Genomic DNA, 25,678 nt, shown 5'->3' with positions numbered 1-25,678 from the left:
ATGTTTCTCTCATTAGCCTGGCCCCAGTGAGCATGTGAGTTTGCAACCCCAATCTAATCAACCCCCCTCCTTTTACAGAAGGACTAATCTGGGCCCAGAAACATACAGTCCAGTCTCAGGTCTCTGCACCTGAGCTTCTTGGATGGGGAGGGTGCTTTGGGCTCTCTCCAGCAACACCTGTCCTCAGCAGGGGCCAGGATACCCCTTCTGAAGCAGCATAAATAAGGGTGACAACAAATCCATATCTCTCTCAAATTAATAAACTTAAAAAGAAAAAAAAAGAAAGGGAGCCTTTGCTGAGGAGGCAGCAGCAGGATGAGAGGTCTGGGCCTGTGCCTTTCAGAAGCCGTGGCCATGTGGCTCCATTGGTCTGAGCATTGTGTCCCCCCCCCCCCAACTCCACTCCACATCAAAAGGTTGCAGGTTCAATTCCTGGTCAGGACACATACCTAGGTTGTAGGTTTGATCCCTGGTCAAGAGGCAACTGATTGATATTTCTCTCTCTCTCTCATTAATAAAAAAAAAAATTTTTAATGGGGTGGAAGGAATGAAGCTTTCATGAAATAAAGAATAAGGAACAAGGAAGAGAAAGACAATGATATAAGGAACAAAGAAATAAGTACAGAGCCTAGAGGTAGGTTGGCGTTTGGGAACTGGCTAACTGGGTATACTACATTTCTGGTTAGGTAGAGTATTTTCAGATAGAAAGTTATCTAAGTTTTGGTTTGCTGACTTGCCCGCCGCCCCCCATGAGTGTCTCCATCTTGAGCCTAGAAATGTATTTCAACAGTGCACTACACTGACCTTTATGTGATAGTTATCATTTAACCACAGGATAACTTCGTAAAGTACCTTGTATTATTATCACCCCATTTTACAGAGGAGGAAACTGAGGCTCAGAGAGGGAAGAAACCTGACTCCAGATCACAGAGGCGGTAGGGATGAAGCTCGTTTTGGACCCAGAGCCCACTAAGTTGCTCTGATTCAAATGATTTCTAAGAACTCAAAATCCTAGAAAAGCCAATCCAGCTCTGAGTAGTTTTATTCCCCCCACTCTGTCTGTCTGTCTTACTACCTCACACCCATCTTCTTCCCACCTGTACCCTCAGCTCCCCAGTACTTCTGCTGCATTACCTGAGTTCCAGCAAAGGAGGTACTGGTACAGAAAGCCTTCATTTCGTTTGCTCTTCTAGACCCTGGAGAGATGAGCTATCTCTTGTCCATACAGCTAAATATATCTCTCTTAGGCTGATGGCTTCTCAACAGTTGCTGAAGTAATTTACCTAAAGTGGCCATTTGTTGTGTGGCATTTGAACAAACAAGCTTGATTTAACCCCAGAGAGATGCTAGAACGTCAGTTATTCCACAAACGTTTATTAAATGCCAGTAATGTGTAGACACAGCCCTCGCTGCTGGGCCAGAGTGGGTCAGAGTTACTCTCTAGTGGGGGAAGGGGGTGAATGAAACATTGTCAGGCAAGGATAAATGTCAGGAGACGTAACCCCAGGCGATGGATGGAGTGTGAAGAGATGGGGCTGGTGTAGAGAGTGCTATCAGAGGAGCCGCTCAGCATCCATCAGGCCGGCTGTCAGCCAGTTTCTTCTTTCTTTTTTAAAAATTTTTATTTATTGATTTTAGAGAGGGAGAGGAAGGGAGGGAGAGAGAGAAGGAAGTGGGGGGGGGGGAGAGAGAGAGAGAGAGAGAAACATGGATTTGTTGTTCTGCTTCTTTATACATTCATTGGTTGCTTCTTGTATGTGCCCTAACCGGGGATTGAACCTGCAACCTTGGTGTATTCGGATGATGCTCTAACCAGCTGAGCTTCCTGGCCAGGGCCTGTCAGCAAGTTTCAACTCCATCATGGCCTTCATTCTCAGTAGATCCCCAAGAGGAAGGTATTAATATCCTCATTTTACTGAGGGGGAATGAGGCTTCCAAAAGTTAAATAACTTGCCTGAGTTGCAAAGCTTGGAAGTGGCCAGCTGAGATTCGAACCACGGTCTTTGCATGCCATGTCTATTTCCATCCCTGGCATTGTGTTGTAGTGGGTTAGACAAAGATGACTCCTAAAGGTCTTTCCTCTAAAATCATATCTATACAAAGAATGTACAAAGGAGATCTGGTGGCAACTGATGCCTCTAAGAACAGGTGCTCCGGCTATTTTCTCTCTAGACAAAAGCTGAGCGAGCCAGGCTTACTTATTCTCTGCCTGTCCACTGGGGTTTCAGAGAAAGTCTGTCTGTCAGTGGTTTAGCAGCTGCTGAAACAGGTCCGCAGTCAAGATACCAAATGCAAATGTCTCAGGCCTGCAAACTGCGAGGACAGAGGACAGGACCTCAGACCGTCACAGCCCAGATGGACCACACCAGCTCCAGCTCCGACTCAGCAGGCTAAGTGTATGGAACCAGCTACCAAAGATTTGTAGCCTAGTGGTTTCAGGCTCACAGGAGCTGCCGTGATGACCTCCCCAATCTCCCCCTTCCAATGCTGCAGCCAAGTCTCAGTCATTGTCCCCTCAGCTGTGAAACAGTCCCCAACTCAGACCCCAGGCAGCAGAAGCCAGCTGGCATGCTTCTGCTCCTCTAGCCCTTGGTTCCTTTCTTTCTTAAAATACTTCTAGGGAAAAAAAGTGACAATACTGAGTACTTGGCCCTATGTTAACAGACCTTATATAATGATCTCATTTAACATTTTTTTTTTTTTTTTTTTTTTTTTGCTGTTGTTCTGGTAAAAGATATATAACATAAAATTTACCATTTTAGCCATTTTTAAGTGCTCGGTTCTGTGGCATTAGGTATATTTACATTGTTGTGCCAGCAGGCTCTGGCAGACACCATTCTACTTTCCACCTCTGTGAAGCTGCCTAGTCTAGGTATCTTACGTAAGGAGAACCACACACTATTTGTCATTTTGTGTGTCTGGCTTATTTCACTTAGTGTGGTGTTTTTAAGGTTTTTCTATATTGTAGGAGGTATGAAAATATGCTTCCTTGTTAAGGTTGAATAATATTCTATTATATGTGTATATCACATTTTGTTTATCCATCATTCTGTTACTGGAAACGGGACCTGGCCCTGAGCAGGTCTGTCTTGGGCCGGCCAGTAATGTGTGTGTTCTTGACTTCATGCAGGAAAGATTTCACAGTACAAGCCCAGGGGATTTTTAGAGAACATTTATTAAAGCTGGGGACAATGACACAAGGAAGGGCCTAGGTACAAGAAGCAACAGGAGAGGGACTAGCTGGGGAAATGAGCCAAGACTGGAGAGCTTCGGCTCACTAAGAAGTCAGGGAAAGGGGGGCCTTGGGGACAGGGTCAGGGGTTAGCCCGGGAAGAGCTGCTGCTGCCCATTGCTGTCTGATTGCAAGCCTTCTGGGGGCCCTGAGTTTAGGAGATGCACGCCTGTGGGTCGAAGAGAAGAAGGAAGGGAACTGAGAGAGAGAGAGAGAGAGAGAGAGAAACCCTGCTCCTGAGAGGGAGGGAGAGAGCAGGGGAGCAGGGACCTTTGTTTTTTTGAGGGCTTACGGGAGGTCTTGGGGAGGAGTCAATAGAATATTCATCAGTTTTATGCTGATGTGCTAAAATGACATTTATTCCTTTAACTTCATCTGTCCTTGGGTGTGGTTGGCAAGTGACCCTAATTGGATCTTTCTCCCTGAGTCCGGTGATTTTAAGCTCTTTACCCCCTGATTGGGGAGGAGAAGCGCCAACTGTTTACTCTGAGGTGTCCTTGGTTTGGGGAAGTAGGATTTACTAGATGGCTGCAGACCCTTGTCTAACTGTCTGTCTCAGTTTCCCCGTTCCGCTTGTCCTGGCTTATTGGCCTGTCTCATGTCACTGATGGGCTTGGGGTTGTTTCCACCTCTTTGCTGTTTTTGTGAATAATGTTGCTATGAACAAGGATGTACAAATAGCTGCTCAGGTCCCTGCTTTCAATGATTTGGGGTATGTATTGTTAAAAACAAAACAGTGGCTCCAAACAGAGTCACTTATGTTAAGCCCCATCTCACCAAACCAAGATGGAATCACAGTTCCAACTCTCCCGGAAATGAATCTTAAACTAGCCCATCAGGAATTGCCTGACCAGCACTAGTGAGCTCATCTGCCTGACAGACCCCTGCCATCTGCTAAGGGACAGTGACCCTGCCACAGCTCTTGGCCTTCTTGTTTCCACTCCCTTCAGCATATGGAAGTCTTTCATTTTGTACAGCTGCTCTGAGTCCCTTTCTGTCTGCTAGATTGGTTGCTGCTCGATTCATGAATCATTGAATAAAGCCAATAAGATATATATTTTTTTAATTCATCTTAGAGAGGGAAGAAGGGATGGAGGGAGGAGAGAGAGAGAGAGAAAGAGAAACATCAATTTTTGTTGTTCCACTTATTCACACATTTATTGGTCGGTTCTTGTATGTGCCCTGACTGGGGATTGAACCTGCAACCTGGGCATATTGGGATAACATTCTAACCAACTGACCTATCCAGCCAGGACAGATCTTTAAAACTTACTACAGTGAATTGTTTCTTTAACAATACTCAGAAGTAGAATTGCTGGATCATTTATTTAATTAAAGAGGAGGGTTATCAGTATTATCTGCATTTTATAGCTGGGGAAACCCAAGGCTCAAAAGAAGTAATTTGCCCAAGGTCAGGAAGCGGGTCAAAAGATAAGTGGCCCCTAGCTTTCCTGAGTTTACCATGTAGCTGGGAAGAAGAAAGGCATTAAGCAGCTAATTACACAAGTTACTCAATCACAGTTGGGACAAGTGCTATGTCTTCTATTACAGCTGAGCACTGAGACCCAGAGCAGCACCACAGCTCTCAGGTCCACCTTCTCTGCTGCATCTCCATGGCTACCACCGTCAACAGCCTCCCAGTGGTCTCCCGGTTCTGCGCCCTCCATCCATTTCTCACCCAGTAACCAGGGAGCCTTTCCAAAGTTCAGATCTAATCCTGACACTGAATCCATTAAGATTCTTCAGTGTCTTCCCACGGTCCTCTAAACTGGCTTATACATTCCTGTGTGCTCCTGTTCACTTCCCCTGTCCACGACAGTGGGACTGAAGACTGAGACCTGCAGCTCCGCAGCGCAGCCCCTGACCAGGGTTTCTCCACCTTGACACTACGGACATTTTGGGCAGGATCATTCCTGCTTGTGGGAATTGCCTTACGCGTTTGTTATAGGATGTTGAGCACCATCCTTGGGCTCTACGCCCTGGATGCCAGTGGCATCCTGTTCCCCTAGTTTTGACAGCCAGAAATGTCTCCAGACATTGCCAAAGGTCTCCCTGGGGACAGAGTCACTTTATGCCTACTCACTTCTTTGTCTTTTGTGGTTGCAGGAGTATTTAGCCACCTGGTGAAATCATACACATTCTTCGGGTCCCTCCTGAGTGCTCCCAGTCACGCTGTACCTTGTGTTTCTCCCACTGAACTGCGAACATCCTGAGGGCCATGGGCATGTCTAATTCATCTTGCTATCCCCAGCACCTAGCTCAGCGCCTGGCTCTAGACGGAACCCAATAAAGGTTTGTTGGACAAATGAGTAAGTTAAGTATAAACTATGCATGTCTTCTTACAAATACTGACTTTTGAGGCGAAGAATCCATCTCTGGGTCCCTAGTTGCCCAGTAAGAGTTGCACTTGGTAGCTATTTCTGTTAACAGACACGTTTACATATCCCTTATCATTGCTCACTGGCACCACCCGTTGACAGATGGGTTGCTAAGAGCAGCACAGGTGTTTAGGGGATGCCCTAACTTTTGAAGTTGAGGATGGATAAAGGGGCAGCATGGGGCAGTGTGTCCACAGCAGGGCTGCCCAGTAGAACTGTCCGCAGCTGTAAGAACCTGCACTATTCGTATATGGTACCCCTAGCCACGTGTTGCTATTGAGCCCTTCAAACGTGGCCAGTGCAAGTGAGGAACTAAGCTCTTTGTTTTATTTAACTTTGATTAATTTAAGTCTAAATCTGTACTGGTCTCGAGCATCAGTTTTAGAGTCAAGGGGTCTGGATTCTAGTCCTGCCTCTGACTTTAACTCACCTGTGTGGCTTTGGGCAAGTGTCTTTCCTTCTCTGAGCCTCAGTTTCTGACTCTGTAAAATGAGGCATTAAGATTAGAATAGAGATGACAGATGTATTTTCTCTAGCACGCCAGCCCTCAAGGATTGCTGATGGCTGCCTGGAGCACAGTCTGGGGCAGAATTCGGAAGCCCCTCTCGGTTGGGAGGAGGAATGCAATGTCTACCTGAACACTTGCGGTGGGTCCTGCTGAAAGCTGCAGGCTTGCGGCTCCAGGGCTGAGTCGTGCATTCCCCCAGCTGCTAGGTGCTGTAGGGGCCAGCTCAGCTGGGTCTCTCGCTGAGCCTTGCCCTTGACTGAAGAGTGCTATCCCACTGGGCAGTGGAGGGGCCCACCATAGGAGGCAACTTCACACAAGTCATTCCAGCTCCTGAGCTCCCAGCAGGGGCCTTGGTTGCACCTACATCATAATTCAGTTTCTCCCCTGCCCCATCCTCCCTCCCTCCCTTCCCATAGCTGTTGCTCCTGAAAGTATCCCAGTCCATTTTCTGCATGCAAGTCTCTGAGTCTACGTCCCAGAGAACCCAGGTCTCAAACAGCACAGTGATAGGGGGTGTGGTGTCTGTGAGGGGACGGGTGCTATTTGGGCCATGAATTTGTCATCTAGGGTCTAGAGAAATTATAAACCAACTTTCCCCATATTGGCCCCTGGTACCTGTATTGAGAGATTGAAAAACAGCCCAGCTAGAGGCCTGCCTCTAGGATACTACATTCCCACCTATACCCAGCATCTGATGCTGCTGTTATCAAGCAGAGGCCAAATGTGAAAGCAGGGAAGGGGCAGGGGAAGCCCACAGTTTGCCAATCTCTGATGGTTCTCTCGAGCTTCATCCAAAGGACTACCAGGTTGCTCTGAGTTCCCTGGTGTGAGGGCAGGCCGAGGGGAGCTTGGAAGGGGTGGAGGACAATCTGACATTGACAGAAGAGACAGTCTGTGGAGGAGGGGACTCCAGCCAGCACAAGTCAGAAGCACTTGTCAGGGCTAGTCTGTTGTGTGGGACAGAGAGGGTGGCAGGGTGGAAGACAACGTCTGCTTGGTGCTTCTGTGTTCCATGTGCAAGCAAAAGGTACCTTATAAGCATTGCCTGATTTAATTTGTTCAACCTCTTATGGGTCAGGAACTCTGATCCCGTTTTCAAAGAGAACTAACTCACCCAACATTGCGTAAGTAGTAAGTGGAACGCCTGGGATTCAAACCCAGGACTTTCTGATTCTGTTGCCTACATTCCTTCCCCACCACTCACAGGCAAGCCTCCTGTTGTAATTTTCAAACCTAGAGGCTCAAAGCCATCTGAAGATCAGAGCTGAATGGGCCCTTAGAATTGACCCAGTTCAGGCACGTGGCTAGTAGCTGCTAAGCTATGTGCCAACTCTGATCCATGGGTGGTACCTGATTAGAACACTGTGTTGAGGAGGATTCTGAGGCTGATTCCCAAGAGTATCATGATCAGTGGGTGACATCTGCCATGACAGGAGTATGCGTAGCAAAACGTAGGTCTGGTCTTAGTCACCCCAGAACTGGTCTGACCCCCTCACTTCACAAATAGAGAAACTAGGGCCCAAAGAAGTGATGAGACTTAAGTAAGATACAGATTTGATTGGTAGCAGAACCAGGACCAGAATTTGGGCAACAGATTCTTCCCCTTTGTCTCCAGAGGTCAGACTGCCTATCATGCCTCTGCCTCACATCCTGGGAAAGGGGCTGCTTGCTGTCACTTTGAGCGGCATTCATATTGGGGGTGAGCCCTCGGGAGTCAGGGGTCCCTAAGCCATCGAGTGCTATCTGATCACTGGACTGGGGTCAGAGTCCTTGTACAAAAGCCATGAGCTTGTAAAGAAACTCTAAGAACTGTTCCACACCGCCCGAGTCCAGACCCCAGGGCCCACTGGAACTGTGGAGCTGAGACCGTGGCCCGGCCAACTCGCAGTTTCATCCTCTGGGACGTCATTTCTCATTGTCAGCCAGGTTTATGTAAGATATGGGGAAATTCCCAGGGGCTTCAACAAAACCATTGTGTTTAGTCTATGGCAATGACTTTGAGAAAATGCTTGTTTGATACTCTCGTTTTCTCTGTAAGTGCTGAAAGATTTTTATTTCACTGTCCCAAAGGGAAGCAATTTTTGCTACTTCCTCCTTCCCACAGACAAAGAAAGGGGAAGATGCCATAAAGACTTTTCACAAATCAGCTGGGCACTGACTTGAGCAAGGAAACAGATTAGGCACTCAGAAACTAAGCATTGGTTGCAGCGGAGTTTGCAATGAGTTTCTATCACAGTGCCTGCAGAAGCTCAAAGGATGTTTGCATGAATGAATGCATGAATGAATGAATGAACAACTCAATTAAAGGCCACCTCCTCAAACAAACTGCCTGGCAACCCTATTTAAACTAGCTGATTTCCCCCTTCACCCCAGTCACTTTCTATCTTAAAACATCTATTTAAGCCCTGGCCAGGTGGCATGGTTGGTTGCAGCGTCATCCTGTACACCAAAAGTTCATGGGTTTGATTCCCAGTCAGGGCGCATACCTAGGCTGCTGGTTTGACCCCTAGTCAGGGTGAGTACAGGAGGCAACCGATTGATGTTTCTCTCTCTCTCTCTCTCCATTCCTCTCTCTCTAAAATCAATAAACATATCCTCAAGGTGAGAATGAACAAAAAATCAATTCAATTTGTTTACAGCATGTGCCGCTATCTGAAATGATCTCTCTAAAATCTATTTGTTTTTTTCTGCCTTCCTTCATTAGAAGTTAGGCTCAGGAGGGCCGGGCCCTTGTCTGGCTTATAAACCACTGTATCCTCAGTGATCAGAATGGTGCCTGGCACATGCTAGGGTTTAATAAATACTTGTTAAATGACTGACTGAGTCCCTGAGAAGCCAAGTGGGAACACAGGCCATATTATTATTTTTTATAATAGCTTTACTGAGATATAATTCATATACCAGTCATTCATTTACAGTATAATGGCTCAGTGCTTTTTAGTATAGTATTCCCAGAGCTGAGTAACCATCACCAAAATCAATTTTAGAATATTTTCATTATCCCAAAAAGAAATCTCTACTCATTAGCCGTCACTAACCATTTCTTTCCCACTGCCCCCAACCCTAGGCAACCAACAATCTACTTTCTGTCTCTATAGATTTGCCTATTCTGGACATTTCACATAAATAGAATCATACAATATGTGATCCTTTGGGACTGGCTTCTTTCAGTTAGCACAGTCCAGGCTATAGTATGTGTCGATGCTTTATTTCTTTTAATTGCCAAATAATAGTCTATGCTGTAACCTGGATGAACCAGGTTGAGGTGGCTTTGGTGGCAGTCACAGTGGTCATAGATATGGTGGTGGGGGTGGGGGTGACTATAATGAATTTGATAACAATAGGAGCAATTTTGGAGGTGGTAGAAGCTACGATGATTTTGGCAATTAAAAAATTAATCTTCAAATTGTGAACCCATGCAAGGTGGAAACTTTAGAGGCAGAAGCTCCACTCTCATTCTTGGGATAATTTTTTTTCTTCTATCGATTCTGTCGTTTTTGGCTTCCCCTTGTGTCCACCTGTCCAAGGCCCTGCTTTGGCCACCTCAGGGAATTGAGGGCCAGACCTCACAAGTCTGTATCCTAGCGACCTTGGAGAAAGGGAGAGGACCTTGATGAGAGATGAGCTAGAAAGAGCAGAGGAAGTGCTCGGTGAGGAAGCAGTCACATGTGAGTGAAGGCCACAGCTGCCTTTGTATCTCAGCTGGAGAATGTTCCTTAGAAAAAGCTAGAGCCTTATTAGAATGGTCTATAGACTGGGATGCCAGAAAGAGAGAACTTGGCTAAAGAAAGGAAACGGATGTGTTGAACACCTGCTGCCAAGTGTGATGCATCGTGGCACCTCGTTTCGTGTACATTAGATCATCCCATCTTCATAATATTCTTGCAGGTAGAAACTATTAACCCACATAGCAGATGGAAGAACGGGGAGCCAGAGGGGTCAGTGAAGGATCCAGAACGTCATCTCGAGGCTGCCTCCTAAACCCATTCTTTCCCAGGGCACCTGGTATCTCTCTGCGGGCTGGTGCTCTGGCCACCTTGCCTGGATACACTGATCAGCCCTGTCTGGTCAGGCATTAGCTCTAGTCTGCAGCAGGTGAGTTGTGGGTGTGGCTGCTCCTCAGGCTATTAATTAAAGCATCGGTCACGACTTTCAAATTTGCAGTGCCACTGTGGGTTGAATCTGGGCTTTCTATTTGAACATCTTAAGCTTAAGTGATCACTTGACCTTTCTATGCCTCAGTTTGCTCATCTGTGAAATGGAGATTAGAGGGGTCTACCAATTACATGAATGAAAATATATGAAGTCCCTGATCCATACATAGTTGGAGGTGTATAAAGATTAGGTATTATTTATTGAGTGCCTACTACATGCTAGGCCTGGGCCTCAGGTTTGGAGATGAGCAAAACAAGGCCTGGTCTTTGCTTTTTTTGGTCTAATACAAGGGGAAACCACAAGTAAGTAATCACACAAATAAATAGGAAAAGCCATGTGGGCGATACCAGTTCCTATGAGTAGATAGGAAACTGTGATCTGAAGGATGAATGCCGAGAAGCTGAAGAGATGAGGAGGAGGGTACAGGACTCCAGGGTGAGTGAAAGGCAGGCTTCCTGAGCTCAGATGTTAGATCATCTGGGTTTTGAGACATATTCTCTTAGAATCCTCTGAGAGCCCGTGTGTTGTCTGCCCTTACTTCAAGGGCAAAGTCACATCTTAGAAGTTAATCATTGGACCAAGGCCTTCTCAAAGACCAAACAAACATTCTTCTGGGGCAGTAACAAAATATGGTTGGACCTGGGGCCGAGGCTAGTGAGTGGTTAAAAAAGTGAGTTTTGGGTTAAGACCGAACTAAGCCAAAGTCTTTAGCTTTGGGTGGAGTTCACATCTCCTGTAGAGATTTTTCGTTACATCCCAGGGCCACACTCTGGGAAGTCCTGAGGTGGTGACTTTGGGTGGGGTCTGGTCATCTCCATTTTCTCCTGTGAAGTGAGGCATGGAAACCACAGAGTTCTCACTTTGAGTCTTGGCTCCACCACCTTCCATCTGGGTGAACCTGGGCAAGTTTTTTAACCTCTCTGAGATTCTGCTTCTTTAATGAGAAGAAGAATAGCTATCCAAAGGGCTATCATGAAGATGAATGATATTAATATATGAGTCCTTGGCATGTAGTAAAAACAGCCCAGAAATGATAGTTATTTTTATTCGTATTTTTGGCTACCAATAGAATATTCTTTTGGAAAGGCAGGCAATGGGAATGATTTATTATGGGAATCCTCCTGATCCATTGCAGGCTGCCAGTGGTTCTGATATAGGCTGCCCAGTAAATAAGAGATATTTACAAATTAACTTCCTATCCTTTCCTTCTCAGTTTCTCTTCTTTGCACTACTGATTTTCAGTGAACATAACAGCACTTTGGCCTTAGCGGAATGTCAGGACAAGAATGAATTCATTCCTTTTACAAATCTTTATGGAAGCCTCCTGACTGCCAGAGACTGTTCTAGCTGCAGGGGTGGGGGTAATGGGGTGGTGGTGGGGGGGAGGTGGGAACCATAGGGACAACAACTAAGTACATAAGTAGAGGAGTGAATAAGACCTATCATTTCATATAGTGATCAGTGATGAAAAGACAATGAAACAGGTCAAAGGATGGATAGGAGAGGGGGAGGTGCCGAGTCTGGGTAAATATCATTCTCTCTTCAAATTAGTCACATTGAGCTGCTTTACTCTTATTTCAAAGATGTTGATAGTATTCATTATGACTTTCCTTCTCTAGGAATAGTTTTCAGAGACAGAGCACTTATTTGTGGATACTCTTTTGAGTGGCCAATATTTATCCAGTAAAGGAAAAAATATCCTTCTAGAAAATTTTTATCATGCAGAAAAATAGAAAGAAGAAAAATTACAATGGCTTTTATTTCTAACATTCAAACATAACCATTATTAATATGTGAGATTATTTATTCCAGGATTTTCAGTGCATTTAACCATTGTAATACTTTCTATACTTTTAGACTTAATACATAAATATTTTCCTTTCTTTCTTTTTTTTAAAGACTTTATTTCTAGAGAATGGAAAGAAGGGAGAAAGAGAGGAAGAGAAACATTGATTTGTTGCCTCTCACACACCCCCAACTGGGACCTGGCCCACAACCTAGGCATGTGCCCTGACCGAGACTCAAACTGGTGACCTTTTGATTTGCAGGATAATGCCCAGTTCACTGACTCACACCAGGCAGGGCGTGACATAAACATTTTTCACATCAATGCAAATCCTTAACAAAAGTTTAACACTTCTTTAAAGTTGCAGACTATACCATTGAGTGAACACATTGTACTTCATTTACAAATTCTTCTTGGTGAAATTTAAGTTGTTCCTTTTTCTCTCCTTTAATTATGTAATGATAAACTTCTGTATACACAGTTTTTAAAAATTACTTCCCTAGAAATAGAATTGAAAAATTAAGGTCCTTGTATCAAAAGGCAAATGTCAAATTGCAGAGGCTTGAGTGCCTGAAAGAATGCGCATTGTGTCTCCCCTTGACTCACATTTGGTATTACCATTTTTGCCGGGGAAGGCATGACCTCTCCTTTTTGTTTTAATTGGGAGTTTTGGCTCCATCACTTACTAGCTATGATGTGACCTTGAGCAAACTAATTCACAGCTCTAAGAGTTGTAATCTTAACAGTCCAGGTGTGGGGGTCTTCGCTCAGCCAGCACCAGCTGTGTGACCTTGGGAAAGTCACTTCATTCCTCTTAGCCTCACCTTCTTACATGTATGATGAACAAGACTGACCTCCTAGGTTGCTTGAGGACTAAATGATACCATGTTTGCAAAGCACCTAGCAAGTAACAGGCACCGTCACAAAGCCCAAGATGATTAAAAGGCAAGGTTATCATGGCCTCCCCTTACACTTGTTTTTCTTTTTTTTTTTGAAATTAAAAAAAATTTAATTTATTAAAAGATTAGAATTCTTTTTTTTTTCTTTTCTTTTTTGATTTTTCAATTACCCTTACACTTGTGACTTTAAAATGCCAGCTTCCTTAATGCCTGCAAATCTGCAACTTCGGGATTGGACTTTGGAATTGAAAATGCGGAATGCTGAGCCAATTTCCCCTTAGCTTTGGAAGTCAGGCAGATCTCCCTAAGGGCTGAGCTCTGAAAGCTCAAAGCGGGGAAGCGGACAAGTCAGAAATCAGTTGTAACTCAGAAATGGAGAGCTAGGTTCTAAGTCCTGTCAGCTGGTAAAGGGGCTGACATGGAGTGGTAATCCCACGGCAGCCCCTGGTCCCCAAGGGCCGCAGGCACTTCCTGGAAGGATGCAGATGAGGTCTGAGGGAGGAGGAGGCAGGAAGCCCAACTACAGACTGGCCTTCACTGCATGTGGGGCACCAGGGCCTTCTTTGTGGGCTTGGATTAGTAGCCAGAGCTTCCTGACATTTTGTACCTGAAGGGCAAAAGAGAGGGGCTGGTTAGAAAGAAATCCCTCTTCCATTTTCATGCAGGATGAAGGCAAATGTGTTTGATCTCTTTTTAAGTACTCCTGTCACTTCAACTGTGATGACCTTTTCCCAAATTCAAGTACAGACTGGGGCGGGAAAGGATATGAATCTATAATGAGAGTCTAAAAAAAACCCACAAAAACTCAAAACTCATCCAGTTTTTAGCCAAATGCAAACTGCAGTCACTTCCTGGGACAATTATGGGGAGGCAGATGTGGTGGAGAAAAAGCTTTCGAGTTTACCAGTGTGTGGGTCCAGAATGAGCCACCCCAAGATGTGCTTCCGTGGTATACTGTACAGATTACTTTGCACTAAAGGCAGTTTTCCCTTCAGGCTCAAGAGAAACTTCTGCTCCTCCCTTTAACTACCTAGAGGAACCGGAACTAGGAGCCTTGCCCTCAACAAGAGGTTGTCAGAGATAGCCTTTCTGGCCTATCTGTATAGCAGGGCAAACTTTACTTACTAAGCATCTGCTCTTCTTATCCTTCTGCAATGACCCTTCGAAGCCCCTAGCTCCTAGCTCAGAATGTCTTACATGCCTCAGTTTCCCTTTCTGTCTCTGAACCTTCCCTGCCTGTTGGGTCTCTTGACTCTCTCATGTATGTGGGGTCACCATGCCTATGTCTGTATTACATTTGGTTATTTTCTCTTGCTAATCTGTCTCATGTCTCCTCGGTTATTAGTCAGAAGAACCGTGTGGGCAGAGGACATTTTCTTCCTTTCCTCACCCGATATGCATTCAACTCCTACAGCCCCCACTGTCACAGCCAAGTGACTCCCAGAGACTCGGTCTCTTCATCTGTTACATAGGGATATGACAGTGCTGATCTTGTGGGATTGCAAAAGTAATAAGCTCTTGAAACGCCGGCTTGCCCTGACTGGTGTGGCTCAGTGCGTTGGGTGTCGTCCTCAAGCCGAGGGGTTGCCATTTTGATTCCTGGTCAGGGCACATGCCTGGGTCGTGGGCCAGGTCCCTGGTTTGGTGCAAATGAGAGGCAACTGATTAATGTTTCTCTCGCACATCTCTCTCTCCCTCCCTTCTCCTCCCTCTAACAAATAAAATCTTAAAAAAAAAAAAGAAATGCCAGCTCCTTTTATTGGGATACAGCTGTAGGGGACAATACACTGTTTTACTTAGTTAAAATGTTCAATTTTATTAGTATTAAAAAGTTTTTTAATTAAGATTTTTATTTATTTATTTTTAGAGAGAGGGAAAGGGAGAAAGAGAGGGAGAGAAACATCAATGTGTGGTTGCCTTTTGTGTGCCCCCAACCGGGGACTAGCGACCCTCTGGTTCCCAGGCCGGCAACTCAATTCACTGAGCCACACCAACCAGGGCAAAAAACTGCTTTTCTTTTATGAAGTGATGATTATAGTGGTTTCTGGCAACCTCACTTGGCAAAATGAAACTTTGGCATCCCTAGGGTTGTCCTCCAGGAGTAAAACGTAGATAACAATACCTTCCAGACAATATTGCCGTGAGAAGTAAAGGACAGAGACACGGGGAGATGCCCTACATCTGAGCTGGAATTAGACTTTTCTGTACCAGCTCAGCCTTGTATATACCATGGGAGCCAAGCACGTAACTGCAAATTTTCTGGTAGCCCTATTTAAAACATCAAAGCAAACGGGTAACAGGAATTCTAATACTGTATTTTATTTAAAATGTTCCAGCATGTACTCAGTATAAAAATGATCAATGAGATAGTTTATAATGTTTTCTCCCACTAAGTCTTTAAGATCTGATATGCATTTCATACTTGCACACGTCTCAATATGGACCTGCCACATTTCATGTGTTCAATAATCACGGGAGGCCGGTGGCCAGTGTGCTGGGCGGCAGAGCCCTGGAGGCTTCAGCAGCAAAGCTATAGAGAGACACCAATTACAACACTTCCCTTCCTTTTCCTTGTCTGGGTGTTTTAAAAATGCAAAATCAAGCTATGAAATTCACTTTCCTCCCTTTAGAATGTCTTTGTTTTCTTCCCCTCAAGTACTCAGTTTCTAGGCCGACACAAAGGAAGACCTTGGGCTCTGGATCAGCCTGAAGTGAGATGTAGATTTTCTCTTGTTGTAAATAACCAGCAGTTCTAGCAGGAGTATACTTTCTAATTTTGGAATAATAGACATTACTTATTAAGTGTCAGGCACGGTGCTCAGTGATTTGCATACATTACTTTACTTAATCCTCGCAATGACCCTATGAAAGACGTTCTTTTATTATGCTGTTTTTACAAATGGAGACTCAGAGAAGTTAAGTAACTTGTCCAAAGTCACACAGCAGGGAAACAGACAGGACTAGATGTCACTGAGTCTGAAGTCAGTGCCAATACTAATGAGAGATTATGCCATGCTTTATCATTAGAAAATTGCAGTTAGTTCTCAAATTCACCTGACTCCCAGTTGATACATTCAACCACTCTCTGAAGCTGCAGTTTTTCAGTTTAAAAGGGAATAATAGTCACTTTGCAGAGTAATTTTGAGAATTAAATGAGCTAATTTACTTGCAAATCTGTACTAGAATGGAAGTGTTTTGTCTCACTACAAAAGCTCTAGTTCTGGCCTTTCACTAGGAGGTCAAGGTCTGATTACCATACATTCCGGTAACCTTTAGTGACAGTCCCAGGAAATGTGACTCTGGTGCTGGGCGCCAAAGGTCAATAAGTCAGGAAATCTGGGGTGAGACCAGTGGGCCCTGCAGGCCCCTGTATGATGGGGTACAGTGAGTGCCTGGCTGGGAGTCACGGCACCCACGTTCTAGTTGGCCCTGTCCTTCGGAGGGGCTGAGCAACCTTTGGCAAGTCCCCTCTCCTATGTAAACCAAGGGGACAGGACCAGAGAGATCTCAATGTCTTTCTAGCTCTGACCTTTCCCTCTGCACCGCAGAGGGCTGCTCCACGCCCCCCGCCCCCCGGCGCCACACACACAAACATGTGTGCATACACCATGCACAGTTTTAAAGGCTCAGTCTGTCAGCCACATGACTGCGGTGCAGGTGTGCTCTGTTCCCCAGTGGGTGGGAAATGCAGAGGTGGCTTTATTATGAATGAATATCGAGCAAAAACCACAGGGGTGAGGCTTCAGAGAGAAGTCACTATGGTGACCAAAGGGGAGAGGACGAGAGTGGGCTCCAAGAGCCCTCCAAGGTCTCTTGTCTTTGATTCCAGCACTCTGCCAGGCTCCCCCACCAGCGAGCTCTGCTGCGTGAAGTGCCTCAAGGTCAAGGGAACAAAGAGAGGACGACACCTAAAATGGCTTGTCTCCTCCCTTCTTTGTCAGCCTCCACAGACCTGGATGCAGTGGCCTGAGTGGATTTGGATAGAGGCGCCAACTCCTAGAGAAGGGGGTCTCTTGCAGAGGTTCAGGGACAGTGGCAGGTGCGGGTGTGTCGGAACAAACCAAGACCCTGGCCTCTGCTGCAGGAGAAGAGCTCCTTATGAATCATTTAGAGTCCTTGAAAAACCCTTCTGGGACACGCGGCTTGTCTTCACCCAGCAAACACACCACAGCAAAAAATAATGTGACTCAAAGGAGCGCGGAAACAGCAGGCTGGGAGAGCCTGCGGGTTCTAGGATCGGGGCTCTCTTGTCCGCCCTCCTCACCACGTGCCCAGCAGCCCAGTCAGCTTTGGGGCTCTGCTCACCTGCTCTCTGGAAATCCTATTACAAGACTGCCCAGCCCTGACCGGTGTGGCTCAGTTGGTTGGGTGTGTTCCCCAAGCAAAAGGTCCCCTGCTCATTCCCTCTCAGGACACATGCCTGGGTTTTGGCCAGGTCCCCAGTTGGGGGCACATGAGAGGCAACCACACATTGATGTTTCTCTCCCTCTCTTTCTCCCCCACTCCCTTCCCCTCTCTCTAAAAATAAATAAATAAATAAAATCTTTAAAAAACACAAACAAGACTACCCAGGCTCCATTTTATTCACTTGTTTATGTATTAATGTGATGAAGTAAGAATTTAAACAGCCCTGGCCAGGTAACTCCATTGGTTAAAGCATCAATCCAATAGGGTTGGACCCCAGGTCAGGGCACATAGAAGAAACAACCAAGGGATGCATAAATAATTGGAACAACAGATCTGTGTTTCCTGTGTGCTCTCTCAAATCAGTTTAAAAAATAAAAATTCAAACATTTCCCCTTAAGAAATAAATACATGTTCATTGTAGAAAAATGAGAAAATTAGGAAAACTGGGACATGTAGATGAGCAAAAAGAAAAGAAAACCCACAGACCCAAACCCCTGAAAATAACTATTCACTTCTTGAGCCATTTGCTTATGCATTTCACAAACATTTTTGAAGGCTCCTGTATGCCAGGCACGGCGCTACTTGTGAGAGGCACAGTGATCAACAGACCTAAACAAGGTTTTTTTCCTGCGTATAGCTGTACACCCCGTTCCTTTCTACAAAAATCTCTGCTGTTAAAAGCAAACAAATACCAATAAAACAGAAAGAAAGAATTTGGTTTTAAAAAAAAAAGAATAAGAGCCACTTAGAAGTGACTATTCAGGTCATTTTTGTATTTGTATGTGTAGCAACTGTGCAGTCAGAGGAATAACTGAAGTAGCCACTTGGAAGTGAACAGCCATGAAGTAATGCAAAGACCAGTGCTTGGCCCTCGGCCTGTGGCTCAGATTTTGCATCGGATGAACCAAATCACCTCCACGCTCCCACTCAGGCCTCCAGATCTCTGGGAGGGATAATGAGAATAGCTACTGCTGCACAGTCATGATCCAGTTTAGGGTAACTTTCACAGCACCTATCTGAGGTAGAGATGATTATCATCATCCCCATATTACAGATGAGAAAACCAAACCAGAGAGGAGCTGTGATGACACAGAAACAGTTCTGTCCAAATGATCTTGGGTTTGTGGTTTTTCAAGGATGGCTCTCAGATCACATGTATCTCTTTAGCTGAGGTTTCCACCCATTTTTCAGAAGGCTTCACATAAGGCTGTCAGAGTAAATGACAGCCTTCCCAGTAAAATCATGGGAACAGAGCTCTTTGTAGTCAATGAGCAAGTAGGTTTTACTCTCTGGTACCTATACTTACTTGCTGTGTGACCTTGGGCAACTTACTTAACATCTCTGTGCCTCAGTTTCCTAAATCTGTACTGGTGATAATTACGGGATGTACTTCATAGGGCTATAATAAGGTTTAATTGATTTAATACCTGATATGAAGTAAGCACTTGATTAATATTGGGTATTATTACTTGGCCCAGCACAATGCTAAGGAAGCTATAAAATAAGGTCCTTATTTTGGGTCTAATAATCTAATAGCTACCACATTGGAAATCATGGGAGAACCCAACTGAAAGGAATGTCAAGTAAATAAACATTCTTAGAAAATTTTTGAGGGGGTGAATTCAATCAGGGGTGTTTAGAATCTAAGATCAGTTTAAACTGTGGGGTTGGATTAATGATGACTCTACTTATACAGATTTTCCTCAATATTAGTATTTACCTTTAAAATATGATGGCCTTTTCCACATGCCAGGTTGAAGTGAGAATTTGTTACTAGGGAACAGGTGGTATGAGCTAAAAGGCATTTAGCAGAGTCTATGGAGGAGTGTGGGGGGGAGGTTGGGGGGAAATATCTGAAATATATATATTTTAAATTCTTTAAATTGTGTGATGATCCCTATCCCTTGGTACTCATGCCCTTGCATAATGTTCTCTCCTTGTGTTGGGCTGGACCGAGTGGCTCACTTCTGAACAAAATACAGCACACGTGAGGGGATACCTCTTCTGAGATTAGGCTATAAAAGATTGTGTCTTCTCTCTTTCTTGCACTATTTCTCTCTGGCTCTTCTCCTGCTCTTGTTCTGCTGAAGCAAGCTGTAACTAGTGAACTATTCTATGGAGAGGCACACGTGACAACGGGCTGATGGCATCCTCTGGCCAATAGCCACGAAGGAGCTGAATCCTGCCAAGAATCATGTGAATTAGCTTGGAAATGGGTCCTTCTCTAGTGAAGCTTTCAGATGAGACTGCAACCCCTGCTGGCGTCTTGATTTTAGTCTTGAGACAGAGAGAGACCCTTTCTCTCTCTAAAAATCAAAACAAACAAAATGAAGCAAAACCTTACTAAGTTACAATTAGAGATATTTATCCTGCTTTATGAACCAACACCCCAGTGTTTGGGTTTTTAGTTTTTTAAAAATTATTTTATTTATTGAAGAGAGAGAGAAAGAACAAACAAACATCAGCTTATTGTTCCATCTATTTATGCGTTCATTGGTTGATTCTTGTATGTGTCCTGACTGGGGATAGAACCTGTACCCTTGGCGTATCTGGACAACTGTCTAACCAACTGAGCAACCTATCCAGGGCCTACTTAGTCTTTCACAAATTTGGTTATTGGGAGTTAGAACCCTGGAGAGTGATCAATCCCAGATACTATGAATGATGAGACTGAATTTCTAGATTTGGCTGTTAACAATTATTGAGCTCCACTTATGATGATTTAGGGTCTATGTTGAGTACTTTATATATGTTACATAATTTAAAAACAAACACACTAACCTAATAGAAAGTTATTAAAATTTTTTATAAATTAGGAAACAGAGTTCAAGCAACTTGCCTAAGATCGTGTCAGAGGCCACCTGGGAGTCACAGGCAGGTTCATTCATTTCCATTCTCTGGGTTTTTAGTCACCAAACTATAGTATTATCTGCAGAGCTTGAGGTCAAAGTCTGCTTGTGACAGTGAGGATGTACTTGAGTAGTCAGCCGGATTTCTTATCCCTGTCATCCATTCATCCATCCATCCATCCATCCATCCATCCATCCATCCCTTCAATGATCTGTTCAATCAACCAACCAACTATCCATCTGCTATGGTCTAAATGTTTGTGTCCCTCCAAAATTTATATGTTGAAATCCTAATCTCTAAGTTGATAGTATTAGGAGGTGGGGCCTTCGAAGGTGGTTAGGTCATGAAGGCAGGGCCTCATGAATGAGATTAATGCCTTTCTAAAGGGGCAAGAAAGCTCCCTTGCCCCTTCCTGCCATGTAAGTATACAAAGAGAAGTCTGCAGCCTGAAAGAGGGCTGTCATCTGACTATGCTGGTGCTCTGATCTTGTACTTCCCTCCTCCAGAACTGTAAGAAATAAACTTCTGCTCTGGCTGGTGTGGCTCAGTGGACTGAGCGCCAGCCTGTGAACCAAAGAATGGTCACTGGTTTGGTTCCTGGTCTGGGCACAAACCTGGGTTATGGGCCAGGTCCCTGGTTGGGGGCGTATGAGAGGCAACCAATTGATGTATCTCTCATACATTGATGTTTCTCTCCCTCTTTTTCTCCTTCCATTTCCATCTCTTTAGAAGTAAATAAATAAAATCTTTTAAAAAAGAAAAATTTTCTGTTGTTTATAAGCCACTAAGTCTGTGGTATTTTGTTCTAGCAGCCAGAACAGACTAAGACACCATCCAACCATCCCTTCACTCCTCCGTTCATTCAGCTAACTATCCAGCCACAAATACCACGTGACTATCCACTGCGCGAATACCAAAGGCCTCCTCTGCTGATTCTATGCCAGGAGGAGGCTGAATACAGAAGGGACCAGGATATAACGACACTTATGAAAGCTGGGTTCTCACTAGATTTAAAACTCAGGGCAGTATCTCTTGTTTTTGTATCTGTAGTGCATAAAACATGATTTGGTTCCTGTTTTCCTTTTTAATCTTAACTCACCTACTTATCTTGCTGTTTTTCTTCAATCACACTGGTCTCCTTTCCATTTCTGGAATAAGACTTCTTTGCCTCAGGACTTTTGTAATTGCTGTTCCTTTTGACCCAAATATTCATCAGTGTCAGAAGATGCCTCCTTATCCTTTGCATCTTAGCTAAAATGGCTTGTCCTCAGTTAAGTCTTTTCTGAACACCTTATCTAAAGTAGTCATTCTCTTCCCCTCCCCCCAGCTATTCCCTATCACCCTGTTTATTTCTTTTAAGGCACTGCGCACAATCTGTAGTCATCTTGTTTCTTTCTTACTTATTTTCTAACTTCTTAACCAGAAAAATAAACCCCAGAAGGCCAGGTACTAAGTCTTTCATGTTTTTTTTCTGCATGACTTCTGCCTCCTTAGCCCAGTATCTGACACATAGTAGGCCTTCAATATTTATTTGTGGAATAAATGGATGAAAAAAATTCATGACCAGATCTTTCCAGTAATAGAAAGCTCGAAGAGTAGCAGAAAACAGACCTTGAAAGATAGAATAGAGCACAGAGGGCCTTGAAAGACAAGCAGAGGAGGGTACACTTGATGTGAACAGAGAGAGCTAGGAGAAGCTCTTGAGTTGCAGAATGAAAAGATGATTTAGGAGGGTGACTTGGGATGCCACAATTTGCCGTAAATCCTTAATTTAAATGATTCATCTCAGTGTTTTGCAATGTATTATGCTACAAGAAGTAATAAGGTCCTAGGACCCGAACTGTATTTTTCTCCCTGTGGAGGGATTATACAATGTGAAAACTCAGTGTGGGTCTAGGAGTCTCATAGAACTGTGTGTTATGTTTAGTTAATAGATAACGGTGAACTATATACAAAGTAACCATGGTAAAAACCCTGTAAGGAGGGGTCCATGTGTGTTTACTGCTGGCATAAGGCCTGCAGGAGAGAAACAATTTTTCAGTAAATGAATGAGTGAAACAGTGATGCATTTAGAAAGACCTGGGTTAGATAGGATTTGCTGCTAGCCATCTCTGTGACCTTTAAAAAATCCTTAACCTGGCTAAGGTCAGTTTCTTTTATCTGTAAAAGAGAAAGAAGACTTTTAAAAATGAGAGCTTATGGGAAAATCATTGGCACAGATTGGACACTTAGTAAATTCATTTCCTTCTGTTACTCTGGAAATGCTGAACTATGCCCTGCCAGGGATTTCCTACTGGCCTCTTCCCAAGAGTTCTGTGGCTCGAAACGTCTGAGCATATGGTGATATTTACTTTTTGCTATTTTCAGTCCTTTCATGGTAAACCTGGATTGTGACTCTGCAACTTACTAGCTGAATGACCTTGGGCCCCATCTTTGAGCCTCAATTTCTTTATCTATAAAATGGGTATAATAATAGTACCTGGCTCATAGGAATATTGTAAAGATTAAATGAGATGGTATCCTAAGTGTCTGTCCAGGATCTGCTACATAGTAGGTACCCACATGTTAGCTGTAATTCTTTAGAATTTTATTTTTTACTCTCTTTAATGCTGGTAACTTTTCTCCTCTCCCTCCTGTAGGAATTCTCAGTGACTACAATCTCTTCTGGAGAGAACACCAACTCTGAAGTGCAATTTGAGAGAAATGCATTCAGTAATTTCTTCCAGACCTGCAAATCAAGAGACCTGAAGTAATAGTAGAGAAGTTGGAGCATTACAACACTGAAGAGAGGCACTTTTTGTATCTGTGGCAGAGGAGAGACCAGGAAAGAAAAAACATTTATGCAAGAAACCAGGCGCACATAGTTTCCTGTGATTTTTTTAAAAAAGATTTTGTTTATTTATTCTAGAGAGGAGAAAGGAGGGAGAAAGAGAGGGAAAGAAACATCAATGTGGGGGTTGCCTCTTGAGCACCCCCAACCAGGGACCCATGCAACCCAGGCATGTGCCCTGATTAGGAATCAAACCAGAGACCCTGTGGTTTGAAGGTCAGTGCTCAATCCACTGAGTCACACCAGCCAGGGTAATTTTTGAGAGAATAAGCAGTGTTGATGTGGAAGCCCAATAATGCCTCAGACTACTCTCTGGAATTTTCATCAGCTTAATCCATCAATTTTCAACCAGTGTCCTACAAGAATTTTTTTTTTTTTTTAAGAACTTTTAAAACATGTAATACCTGACTTTTTAGTCAGGGGCACTGACCCTTTTCCCTTGTCAAAAAAAAAAAAAAAAAAAAAGACAACAGCCAACAGAACAATAGTCATTCACTGTGACTGAATCAAAATTATACCTATTTTTTGGTTAGATCAGCAATAAATGTATCTTTTGGTGTGCCTCAGAATTTTAGTAATTAGTTTATGTATGCCATGAGATTAAAAAATTGAAAATTGCTGGCTTAATCCATTGTGTCTGGTGGCCCTCCTCTTTACATTAGCATTTTCCTAGAAAGTGAAGTCAAAGAAAACACTCCTTGTGTGAGGCAAGAATGGCTAACCATGAGGTTATAATGTCTTGCACATCTTTTATCCTCAGCATCTAGCACAGTGCCTGGCATAAAAGGAACCCAAAAACTGTTTTTCAAAAAGTGTAGAATTATTTTCAAACTTTAGTTTTAATTCCCAAGGAAACTTGTCATGCCCACAAGCAGCCGCAAGCAGGTCCGCGCCTAGAAATAACATTTATTATAAGGACCTCTGCGCAGGGATTCTTGGGAAGCAGTTTCCCTCCTGCATTCGCTTGTTACTCCTCCCTTCGGTGGCCTTTGAAAGAACCAACAAGCCACGTGATTCCCTCCCTTCTCCCACCTCTGAAAGCCTGGCTGATAACGGGCAGGAGCGTAGGCCAACCCTAAAATTTTATTTCCTCATCTAGCCAATAGAAAGAAGCGATAAGTATATGGCTCAGCTTTTGGCTTATCCCACCCACTTTGAGCCCGCCTTTCCACTCTTCCACTCCGATTCGACATTTGACAACTCCTCTGGCCAATGGGAAGTTCCTACTCTGCATGGGAGGGATGGACTGACTGGAAAATAGACGTCCGGATCTAGCCAATGGACTATCAGATGCGAGGGAGGAGTGTAGGACGGAACCAATGGCGCGGTGCCAATAACGAGCATCAGTGAAAGGGCGGGACGAAACTCTTCGCGGGAGGGAGGGGAAGGCCTAGGGAACCAAGCAGCGCTGCCGCCACCACCGCTGCAGCCGGAGTTGGAGGAGGGAGAAGCCAGGAAGAAAATGGCGGCCGTGGCTGCAGAGGCGGCAGCGACAGCAGCGTCCCCCGGGGAGGGGGGCGCCGGCGAGGCCGAGCCGGAGATGGAGCCCATCCCCGGCAGCGAGGCCGGTACTGACACCCTGCCGGTCACGGCCACTGAAGCATCTGTGCCGGACGGCGAGGCCGACGTGCAGCAGTCCTCCCCTCAGGCCGACGAGCCTCCGCTCTCGCCGCCGCGGGAGCTCGCCCGCAGCCCGGAGGCGGCGGGGCCGGAGCTGGAGGCTGAGGAGAAGCTGCCCGCCCGGGTGGTAGAGCCGGCGGCAGCCGCCCCTCAGGAAGGGCCCGACCTTCCACCTTCCCCAGCACCGTCGCCCGAGCAGCCCCCGGCTCCCGAGGAGCGCCAGGAGCCGCCGCTGCCCCAGCCCGCAACGCCGGCGCTCGTGCCGCCCGCGGGCGGGGACTCGGCCGTGTCGCAACTCATCCCCGGCTCGGAGGTGCGGGTCACGCTGGACCACATCATTGAGGACGCGCTCGTCGTGTCGTTCCGCCTAGGGGAGAAGCTCTTCTCCGGGGTTCTCATGGATCTGTCCAAAAGGTACCTCGCCCACCCCCACCACGCCCCTTGGGCGCCCCGGTCCGCTCGGTCCCCGGGGAGGGTGTGTGCCTGGGCGGCCCCTTCACCCCGCCTGCCTCCATCCCAGTGTCCCGCTGCCAGCACCGCCCTCGGGTCCCGCGTGGCGCGCGTTCCGAGTGGGGCAGGCGCGCGAGCCCGGGAGAGGGCGGTCCCTGCACAGGTGAGCGCCTGCCAGCGCAGGTGTGACACCGGTTGGGGGAGCAGGCGTGTCACCGCGGGCTCGCGGGTCTCACCGCTCACCTGTCGCCCTCCGCGCGGCTCACTCGCACTGGGGCGAGGGAGGGGGTGGTTCGTGCAAAATACGAGGGGTTTTTGCGGGGAACGGGGTGCTGGGCTGGGGAGATGGTCCGAGAGGAACTTCTGTTCCCAAATTAAGCTTCGATGAGGTGGGAGAAAGCGGGAGCGCGCCCTGGGGTGTCCCAGAGGTTACCTGTCACTGTTCACGGGGGAAGAGCATTTATTTAAAACGAGCCTTTTGACGGTTATCCTGAACTGTTAGCACGAATTCTCCTTAGATAATTGATCAACAGGAGACACACTTGGCTAATCATGACGGTAGT

The 25,678-nt window shown here is 45.4% G+C and overlaps 1 protein-coding gene and 1 long non-coding RNA gene across 7 annotated transcripts in view; both read left to right on the top strand.

The window, feature by feature from the left end:
* Positions 1-23,376, top strand: part of LOC150000948 (uncharacterized) — a 41,917-nt gene extending 18,541 nt beyond the window's left edge. Inside the window, exons 3-4 of the long non-coding RNA XR_016513590.1 lie at positions 5,339-5,524; positions 22,855-23,376. This is a non-coding gene — a long non-coding RNA (uncharacterized LOC150000948). The remainder of the gene's footprint in view (positions 1-5,338; positions 5,525-22,854) is intronic.
* A 1,068-nt stretch (positions 23,377-24,444) lies between these two features.
* PWWP2A (PWWP domain containing 2A) overlaps positions 24,445-25,678 on the top strand; it is a 33,480-nt gene continuing 32,246 nt past the window's right edge. For all 6 annotated transcript variants that reach the window (XR_016513335.1, XM_090288518.1, XM_090288520.1 and 3 more), the window contains exon 1: positions 24,445-25,079. Coding sequence is in view for 5 of the 6 variants with exons in the window: in XM_090288518.1 (XP_090144644.1) it covers positions 24,508-25,079 (572 nt within the window). In the remaining variant the exon portion in view is untranslated. The remainder of the gene's footprint in view (positions 25,080-25,678) is intronic.

Source organism: Furipterus horrens, unplaced genomic scaffold (assembly GCF_987537825.1).
Source record: "Furipterus horrens unplaced genomic scaffold, mFurHor1.1.pri manual_scaffold_10, whole genome shotgun sequence".
NCBI classification, from domain to species: domain Eukaryota; kingdom Metazoa; phylum Chordata; class Mammalia; order Chiroptera; family Furipteridae; genus Furipterus; species Furipterus horrens.
This window is presented reverse-complemented; position numbering and strand designations above follow the sequence as displayed.